Source organism: Chinchilla lanigera, unplaced genomic scaffold (assembly GCF_000276665.1).
Source record: "Chinchilla lanigera isolate Chin_1 unplaced genomic scaffold, ChiLan1.0 scaffold00061, whole genome shotgun sequence".
NCBI lineage: Eukaryota > Metazoa > Chordata > Mammalia > Rodentia > Chinchillidae > Chinchilla > Chinchilla lanigera.
Genome location: NW_004955462.1, coordinates 11,238,023 through 11,248,380, shown reverse-complemented (window position 1 = coordinate 11,248,380; position 10,358 = coordinate 11,238,023). Strand labels below are relative to the sequence as shown.

Here is a 10,358-nt window from a genome sequence, read left to right as displayed (position 1 = left end):
AAAAAAAAAAAAAAAAAAAAAAAAAAAAAAAAAAACTTTACATATATTAACTCATTCCATACCTGCACCACTTGGAGGTTGGTATTCTGGTTGACCCTTATTGTATAGATGCAAAATTCTAGAGACAAAGAAACAAAACAGCACGCTGAAAGGGATGTGGCTGGTAAATGATGCACATGGCATTTGAGGCCAAGGGAAGCAGTGGGTGTGTTTAATCACAGCTCCTCCGTATGCTACAGTGCACAAGTCTAAATTCCAGCAGTTGCCCAGGACTGTTCTTCCTGCCCCTTCCCAATGTAATTCTTGACCTCTCAGGATTCTGACCCTGAGCCTGACAGAACACTACCCATTCTGACCCCAGTCCTGAGCTCTGGTTCCCTCACCACCCACCTGCTCACCCTGCCACAGAAGAGCCACTTACACCCAGGCATCTGCTAATATGTGTTTCTTCTATCTGAGATGCTATCATTATTTTCAAAAGTACATTTTCACATAAATATTTGGGTCCGTAATCACCATGAGCTTGGATGGAAAGGTGTTTTCTATCCATTTTATTCGGGAAAAGATGCCCATTTTAGCAGATGTGGAAAACAGATATTAGACATCAGATTCCCAGTGTGTGGGCAGCAGCGGAAGTGGAAGCCACACATTTGGATAGGAAGGCTTTTCTGCTGCCAAAGCCCTTTCGGGTTTTTTCAATGGGGAAAAGAAAGGAACATGTTGAGAGTGGAGCGTCTGTAGGAGAAGAGACCAACCCTCCTTCTGCCTCTGGAGGCTGGGCCCCTGGAGTATGTAGTGGGAACCTGAGGGTGGAGGATGCCTTGGCTAACTAGTGGGCTGACACTTCTACTCACAGCCCCAGTGTGGACTGGCTAAGCTGGTAGGCCAGCCCTTCCAGGTCATACAGGGCAGCTCCATTGATTCCCGCAGCCCCCAGAGTGGCTGAATGGACGGTCGTGGGAGGGAGGGCTCAGGCTGCTGCTTCTCGCGCTGGAAGGAGGGGGAGGGGACAGTGGCAGGTTTTTTTTTCATCTCTCTCCTTCTCCTCCACTTCCCTCTCCCTGCCCCCATTCTTTCCATCTCCCAGTCCCCCCACCCCCTCCCCTAATATCTGTAATGATGGAGGTAGTGAAAAGCAGGGAAAGATTGATAATCAGCCTCATTATTACCAGCATTATATATAATTATAGCAAAACCTCACTCATTTGGATCAACTGAGAGAAAAATCAGTCTAAATGTGTGACAAGTTGGCAGATTACTTTTAAATTACAATTTTATTACTTCTAAGTAACACACGTGAATAGTTTGTGTTTCAAGTACCACAAGCTAATGGTTACTAAGTGGGGATTTTATAAAACCTGCTTTAAAAGGCTCTTTTGTAATTAACACCCCGTTAATATGCTAATGATGTTCCTACTATGCTTTTTAAATTGCTTGAAAACAGATGTATCTTAAATAGGCTCAACACTTCTCTTACCATTTTATTTGCTTAACAAACCTTTTTCCTTTATTATTTTTTGTAAATGAATAAGCTAGTTTATGCAATGACCAATTTAATCACCCTTCCAGGTTACTTATGTCATAAATTAATAAAACTTTATTGTTCCTGTTCAGAAACCCAGAACTTGAAGAAACATCTCATTTTAAATGAGAATCTGAGCCAGCATGGTAGCTCAGGTCTGTAATCCTAGCTACTAAGGAAGCTGAGTCAGGAAGATCACAAATTCAGGGCCATCTTGGGCAACTTAGCATAGACCCTACCTCAAAATAATATTTAAAAAGGACTGGGGATGTAGCTCAGTAGTAGAACACTTGCCTAGCATGCACAGGACATAGGTTCAGTCGCCAGTGCTGCAAAAAGAAAAAATAATAATAATTCTGGACGAGTTGAGAGATTTAGTCAGGGCTACATGGAAGAAAATACCAAGTCCAAGCTTATTCCATTCCTTACATAATACCTTACATTCATAAAATTCTTTGTGTGTGTGTATATATATTATTTCTATAGCATTTACTGTATCACTCAGGGCCCATGCTGAGCCCTACAGCCAGAGCAGTTCCTCTGGGAGACCACTATCTCTTTCATTCAAAGTACAGTCTGACTCAGAGAGGTCTGCACGTAGGAATCATCCGCACTAGATAGTTTAGAAATTGAGGTACAAAATGACAAAGTGGTCCTTTTGAAAGGCCTGTCATGAGTTTCTCTAGACCTAGAAATGGAGTCTAGCCTCACACAATAGCTGCCCACCTCCCTGTGTGCGTCTTGCCTGCACACCACTTTCCCATCCAGAAGCAAATTAGAAGCCTTGTTGGTACAGACGGATATTGTGCCATCCCCAATAAATGTGAGGCTCCAGGGAATCCTACTAACAAGGGTAGCGACCTGTCTTTTATGCCAGTTCCATATCCTGGCACACTGTGTACCCATAAAGACACATGCCAATGGGGTCAGGCATTTGCTGAGGGCACCACCAGCTCACCCCTTGTTCCTTAAATGTGTGAACACCAGTTCTGTCCACATCAGCCCTTCAGTCCATGAGTTCTATCCCTTCTACTCACTCTGGATTTCTTCTTTAAGTAAGTTTTGCCCAGCCTTTAAGTATAGATCAGTTTCTTTCTAAAGACATCTTAAAAACACAGTGAAGTATGTTCCTGAGGCAACGTTAGCACTGGGTAATAGTGCATTATCCATTCTCGGGTTCAAAAAACCTAAATTATTTGGATCTCTTTACTTAAACTCAACTTTAAGAAAAACTTCTAAAAATAATTAATCCCAGAATGTTCTTAAGGGTTCAGAGCTGGCAGCTGGTCTGCTCACTCCTTCAGGCCAGGAGATGGGTCTTTGGGTCAGGGGTCCTACACAGCTCTTGAGCAGCTAGGTGTGTGCTGAATAAATGACGGGCAAGCACCCCCATCAGTATAGGATATTCCTAACCTCTTCTGCTCAGATTCCCATATTGCTGGGGCTGAGAAAATACAGGTGCTATGAGCCCCGAGCCCTCCAAGAAACTGTATCCACTAGTGAGCAGTGGAAATGAAAAGGAGGGGCACAGAAGATGCTGAATCACAGAAATGAAACTCAGCCATTTAGCCCAAGAGAAAACAGGCCCCCCAGTATGTATCCAGAACTTTCTTTACCATTCTTCTGACTTCTTGAAAATGAGTTTTGAATTAAAGATCACAGGATTCTCCATTTTTAAAGTTTGAATATTAAGTCTGGAATCCCAGCCAAAGTTTGAGATAATCTTTCCTAGAAACTCCTGATGTCCCCGCAACCCCTCATCTAGTTACAGTAGCTGAGCAAAGGGAGAAAGGAACCCTTGGTTGTTCATTTTGCTGTGGAGGAAATTGAGGCAGGTTCGGACTTATCACTGGCTGGAGACAAAGGACTCCTGGAGCTCCAGGGGTCAGAAGTCCCAAGTCATGGCTCCTTCAGGAGTTCCTGCCCTGGAATGATTTGTTAAAGTCTGATTTTCTGAAACCCATGGTCCCTTTAGGCAGAATCCATATCTTATTCATTCCATACTGTCAGCATTGCCTGATGCTCAGCATGACCCTTTAGGAACAGGCATTTCTCTTGTAAGAAAGACATACACACAAAATTCGACCTGAATTTAATACCAGCCACCAGATTTTCTATGAAAATAGGAAACAAACTTTTATTGTTTGTTTATGATTTTTCAGACTTTTCAAAATTTCATCCTTATACTCTAGAAGGTTAACCCTCCCCCAACATGGTTGCTAATGCCAAAGGGCACAGGAGGACTCTGGTTTAACTTCCGCTCTAACTGAAGTGACTCCAAGGGGGCTGAGGGAAACCAGTCTGAAGACCATAGACAGCCATTAGTCCTGGCCAAGCCACATCCCCCTGGCAAAGTGCCTTCCTTTGTAACTGAATGGTCAGACCAAATTACCCATCAGCCTCTCTGACTAGTTTTGAGAATTCAGCTCCATGACAGAGAAGCCTGAAGAAGAATGGTTTAAAGCCAAAGTGGTGGGAATCTCTACTAAGGGAAGGACAATCAGAAATGGGAATAAAACTTCCTGAATGACCCCCTAGGGGCCAGCAAACTTATTAGAACACAACCATCTGGGTGGACAATAGCTTATGCATTGCCTGTAGTGCTTTCCCACATAGGTGATGAGCAAAGACTAAAGTGCTCACTATCTGGCCCCTTAGAGATAAAAGTTTGCCAACCCCGGCCCCAGCATGGAAAATTGGATTCCACATATTAAAAAATGAGACCCACCTGGGGAAAAAAATGTACCATGATCCATAAGTACGTTGTGAAGAATGCAGAAGAAATATTCAACCGCTGAGTTGTCTCATACATGACCTACCTATGTGAGGCTGATCTGGGTCTCTAGCCACCCCCCCATCCTTCCACCACCTCCAGGAAGGGCAGTTACAGTGCAGGGTTAAGCACAGCCACCCTGGGACAGCCTGCTTGGACTTGGATACTGGCTCTGCTCCTTATAGCTCCTCACCGGCTAGGTGGCCTTGCTCTGTCTCCCTGTGGCTTCACTTTCCTGTGGGTAAAATCGGGAGAGTGACAAAGGTAGTATCGTACCTGCAAGGGTCCTTAAGAATGTTAAATGAGATGGTGCATGGAACACCCTTGAAAGAGTGCTTGGCACACAGTAGGTGCCTAATAAATATTAACTGTTTATTTCACTCTTTTGTGAGGATTATTGAGCCGGGACTGAGTTGATCTCCTAAGAGCCACCCAAACCTACACATTCCAGAAAATGAATTTTCTGTTCCTTGGGCTTCTATGTCCTTTGGTCTCTACAAAGGAGAAAACACCAGCTCCCAAAAGACCAGGCACTTAAGGCTGGTGGCTGAGCTTTCTGCAGCCCCAGAAGTTACATAATGAGGGGAAGGAAAAGGTGGAGCGTTTAGATTACTCTTTGCACAGTTTCTTCTCTCAGTTGCCATTTAGCTCCCTATCTCTCAGAAAGATTGTAAATGTTTCAGAAAATAGTTTATACTAAATATGTTCCTTCCTAAATCTCATAAACAGTTATTCTTCCTACATAAATCCTAACCACTTACGCCCACGGTAAGGTTCCAATTAGCCACCCACACATCTGCAGAGGGGAAAAATATGTTCTGCATAGACACACACGTGTACACACATAGGCACACACGCCAACCAGTGCACCCCTCTTCTGTGGCCATTCTCAGTGAAAAGGGGAGTGTTTGAAATGAGTGCACAGGGTCAGTAGAGGCAGACTCTTGCAAATCACTAGGTCCCCCAAGAAGCCATCAATTAATTCTTAAAGGTTGCTCCCTAATAGCTCCTAAGTCATCCTGTGGTTTATTCTTCAACGGCCAGGCCACTGTGTCCTCAAACACCAGTCAGTGCTGAGGTTGGGCTCCTGAGGTTGGGTTGGGGTCCAGATGCCAATCCTCTCCCAACCAAGGAGTACCCTGCTGTCCCTAACTGCAGAGTAACTGTGTCACCCACAGAAACCATGAGAGGCAGCTCGGCAGAGGCTAAACCCTGGAGCCAGACTGCCTGAGTTCAAATCCTTGGCAGCTATGAGAACTTGATTAAGGTCCCTTGCATCTTGGAGCGTTCACCTGCTTCCATTTAAAGGAGCGTGGTTGTGGTGGTCCCACGCCTACTCTTGAGTTCTGACGATTGGACGAGTTGACACCAGCAGAGTGCTCTCGAGGACGGACTGAAGATGGTATTCCTGGTGCAGGATACTTGTTAGGCGAACAGAAATCCACCCCCTCCCTCCGCCCCTCCTCCCTGTGTGGATTACTGCACAATTGGGTGGAGGATTACAGGCTTTGTCCTGCCATCTTCTAAGAGGCAGCAACTGTCTCCTCTTAGAAAAATAAATCTCTTACTGAGCAGCTGCCAAACCAGGACGTGGCTGAGAAGAAGCAAAGCGTTCTCTCACCACCACAGGGCAGGGCCTGATTTGGCCTCACTCATAGGTGAGGCCACTACAGCCCACGTAGCCACCACCTGTGGCCAGTGGACCAGACTCTTATTGTCTAATCAAATGGTGCTCTGGCATCTGGTGGCCCCAGACACAAAGCCAGGTATCACCTCCCAAAGGGTGCCATTACTTCCCTAGAGATTCTCCCACAAATCACAAAAGCCCTTGGTGGTTCCATTTACTAATAGTAAGGGGGGCATAAGAGATCAGGGGTCACCCACCACATCATCAGTATGTGCAGGGCAACACTGGGGCAGAGACTGTTAGAAGCTGCAGGTGTTGGCTGCAGGTGATGCCCACACCAATCCTTAGGCCTACACAGGTCCTCACTCCCTCCTCGGCCCCTTTGCCAACCAGCACAGCAAGTTCTTAGACAGCCCACCCTGAAGATGGGGGCGGAGGTCTTTGCCTAGGATTTTAGGCTTCCTCTTCATTGGCCCATGCAAACAAAATGGAAAACATCACCAGAACCAAACAAAATAATTGCTCTCCTCCTTTAGGAATGACAAGGAGACGTCAAGCCAGAGGAGGCCTTTGCGCAGCCTCGCTGACCCTCACTCCTCCCACTCCCCAAGTCATTCCAGACTCTTTTCTTTGCAGCTGCACCATTAGGTTTTCTTCTGTCTAAAACCTAATTACGTGAAATACTGGAACCCCCACCATTATGAAAACCTAAGCCAGCAAAAGATATGGGTCTTTATGGATTTCACTGTATTTTTTTTCCACATTTCTGTTTTACTATCTATAGCACTGTCCAATTTTTAAATTAATTTACAACATATGTTAGTATCTGAGCATGATGGGGGTGTGAAAATATTAACTTGTATTAGGGATGAAATGCATGGACAACACTATAGTAGCTGGGTTGTTTTCTTTTTTTTTTTCATGTTAACTCATGTAATTCTCACAACAAAATTTAAAGGATGATATTATAAATCTCATTTTACACATCAATGTGCAAAGGTCTGGAAAGGTTCAGTAGCTTGCCCGGGGTCACAAAGCTAAGAAGACACTGGGAATCAAACTCAGCAATCCTCTGAGTTCCCTCTCTCTCTCTCTCTCTGTCTCTCCCTCACCCTTATTCCCTCCTTTTCTTTTTACAATGTCAGATTAAAGCAGTACTATTGAAAGTTGTAAGTCTTTGAGTCAGGGGCTTTCTAGAGGCACTCTGTAATTCCACAGACTTGACCTTGGACCCATCCCCACCTTCCTTTGGCCCTCAATTTACACATCTATAAAATGAGGAGCCTAACATGGTCTTTAGATGCTAAGACTTCATGATCCCATCAAGCAGCATAGAATTTTAGACTAGATTTTTTTCTCCACCCTTCACTTTAGCTCTGTCTCTCTCTCCTAAATCTTTCTACCTTTGACCCTTTTTATTCACCTCAACTATCTCAGAGGGTTTTCCTGGTATTAATGAAGCCAGAACCTCACAGACTTGCAGGGGGGCTCTCACGAATATCTGAGCATAAGCATGTTCCTCAAACAGCTGAATTCACACGGGAAGGAAAAAGCAGTTTTCAGCTTGGAATGGGACTGAGATGGGCTAAGCTATAAACTGGAGATCAGATGTCCAGGTCCCAGCACTGGCTACCACTTGCACTTGGTCAGGCTAACGTTCCCTCTGGAATATTTCCAGTCTCTTCACCTCTTGGTCCAGGCAGCAATATGCTCCTGTCTCTGATGCTGCATATATCACAGGATATGTCACATTAGCAAGCGTATCCAAGTCCAGAAAGCACAGACTATCTCATTCATAGTTGTATTCCTGATGCCTGCTACCACGTTTGGCTCACAAAACCACCCAACATGCCCTGAATGAATGAGTGCACCCCTGGCCTCATGCCTCCAGGGCAAGGAGCAGGCATGGAGTACTTTGCCACAGTCCACCGTGCCTCACTGAGGGCTCTACCCAGCAAAGTAGGCAAACTTCATTCCCAACCCTGCAAATGAATTGGCTATCTGTACACTAAGGAGGTCAGGAGAGCAGGGGTTTTTTGGTTCTCAAGGCCTTACAAAAATATCTGCTTTGTCCTGCCTGCCAGGACCCATAGTGCGAATCTCTCCCTTTGGCTTCCTGGACCTTGAACCATGTGCCACCATCTGACATGCAAGGGGCCAGCTGGTCAGCTGTTGGCTGCATTTGCCTGGACTGAGTGGCAGTGCTGCTTCAGCCCCGAGTCGAGGGACCTTTGGGTCGAACAGTCCCAGGCAGGAAGGCAGCTTGTGAACCCAGTCTCTGGAAGCTTCTGTGAAGTGACCAGCTGCCCTGCCTGGTTTGGGGACTTGAATGTTCTTTGCCAGTTCCCGCGTATAAGTGCCCAGACTCTACCCCCTCCTGTCCCCAGAAATGGACCCCCAGAGTGGGAGCCCTGGCAGGGACCCTTGCTGTGGAATTGGGGGCAGCAGCAGGGGAGGAGAGAAGAGGCTATTAGCAAATCAAAAGGGAAGAAAACAGGAAGGAAAGCAGAGTGGCAAATTAAAGGGCTATGTTTTCTTTTTGAAAATCCAATTATAGGGAAATATGCTTTTAAGTAAAAACAATCATGCCCTTGTTACAAAGTATTTCAGGGACCCTCAGCATAGGCAAAAACCTTCTTAATTACATTTTTCCCTGTTACAAATTAGCTAATAGACTCATCTTGGTAATTTCCCTTTCACTCTTCCACTTTTCACACCCACACAAACATGTGGGGTTGTAACAATGCTCTTATTCTAGCTTTGTCTCAGACACACGCTCTCAAGCACGTTGGTTTAGACTCTCCTTAGAAAATGTGCAGACCCTCATTCGGAGATGTGAACCTACCCTCCCCTCTGGACCCTTTTCTCCTCTCTCTCTTAGGCACGCATGAACACACACTCACACTGACACACGCTGTACACACACCGGATCTGCATACAAACACCGTCGCTGTGCTCCCGAGCCGGCGCTAATCCAGTTGTCCCCCTGCCCCGATGTCCTGTCTGCCTGTCCAGACAGGTTCACACAGTGCAGCCCATGTGACACTCACCGCCGAAGCCTGTGGGAAACTTCATGAAGTGAGAATAATTTCCATACATGTTTACTCTTCAGTTCATGCTCCTCTCTCATGCGTCTTCTGAATATTCCGGCCTCTCCCAGCTCCCAGACACAGCCCAGCTTTCTTCAACTTGGGCTAACAAGAGTGGTCATTGCTTCCTCGCAGCCTCGGGAGCACAGGCTGGGCCAGCCCTCTGGGATTAGTCAGGAATCTGCCGCCGGATCGGGGAGTCCGCATAGTGCGTGGAGCCGGCGGTGCGGCAGCAGCTGGTGCCTGTCAGTAATCACGCATAAAGCTGCCGCCGCCACCACTACTCTTGCCACCGCCGTCACTGCTGCTTGCTGCTTGAGATCCTGTTGCTACTTTGATTAACTCAGGGCTGGGCTGCTGCGTATGACTCTTCCAGCTCCCAGCTGGTCCCCAGAGGTCCCTACCGGGGTGGGGTGGCACGATCTTATTATCAAGGAGCCAATCAATGTCTGACCGCCCCAGTAGGTCAGGAGAGGGGGGAGGTGGCAGGAGATGGAGGACTCTTCAGGTGCCTTTCCCTTCACTTGCACACCCCTAAATCGATGGGATTTTATTAAAATGCATTTTCCCACTCCAGCTCCTCTCTGCCCAATGCACTTGGTATTTGATCTGTGAAACAGAGTGGGTGGGGTAAGGGCCAAGAGAAAACAGAGCCCTTTCATAAGCACAAAATTAGAAAAGCATCAGATCGGATGGACAACTAAAATAAAGCAGCCCTCAGGTTTGGGATGACCCCTCCTGCTTTGGTGGTGGAGGCATTTGTCTGTGTTCTAACAATGGCAACTTGACAACAGCAGTTAGGACCCAGAGCTCACTCATGTAGGGACTTACAGGTAAAAAGGAGGGCTTGCCTGGCAGACATAATGTTTCATTGGAGGGAGGCATTCACCAAGACACCACTGTCATTATGCCACCTGCTCAAAGACCAGGACTGGGCCCTACTCTCTTGGGTGTAGCTAACCTGCAAACCAGTGAGCCTCAGCCTCTTTGATATTTGGGTCTGTTGTACAGCTTTCCCAACAAGGTACTGCTTCACCTATCCCTCAATTCCTCCAACAATGGGCAGCTCAGCACAATCCCATTCCATCTCTGGGTACCTGTGGGTGAGCTCTGAGGGCTGTATCATCGCTGGTACAACCCAGGATAGACCTAGTCTGAAAGGTCAGCCAATCAGGATTTTCTAGAAGAAAATCAGTCTTCAATGCTAAAAGAACCCAGGACAAAAAGTAAAACTAAAACCAAAGGCAGGAACAGAGTCAGGGTGACAAAAGAGAAGGCCAAGATGGGGACCAGAGCAAGAGGGTGTCAGGAAGGAGGAAGAAAGATCCAGATCATCACTGCAGGGAC

General features: G+C 46.4%; 1 protein-coding gene across 1 annotated transcript in view; it reads right to left on the bottom strand.

Moving 5' to 3' along the window:
* The window catches only part of Rxrg (retinoid X receptor, gamma), a 42,943-nt gene extending 33,525 nt beyond the window's left edge, over positions 1-9,418 (bottom strand). The window contains exon 1 of the mRNA XM_005398248.2: positions 8,973-9,418. Coding sequence (XP_005398305.1) covers positions 8,973-9,021 — 49 coding nt within the window. The 5' untranslated portion in view covers positions 9,022-9,418. The remainder of the gene's footprint in view (positions 1-8,972) is intronic.
* Between the last annotated feature and the right edge of the window lie 940 nt (positions 9,419-10,358).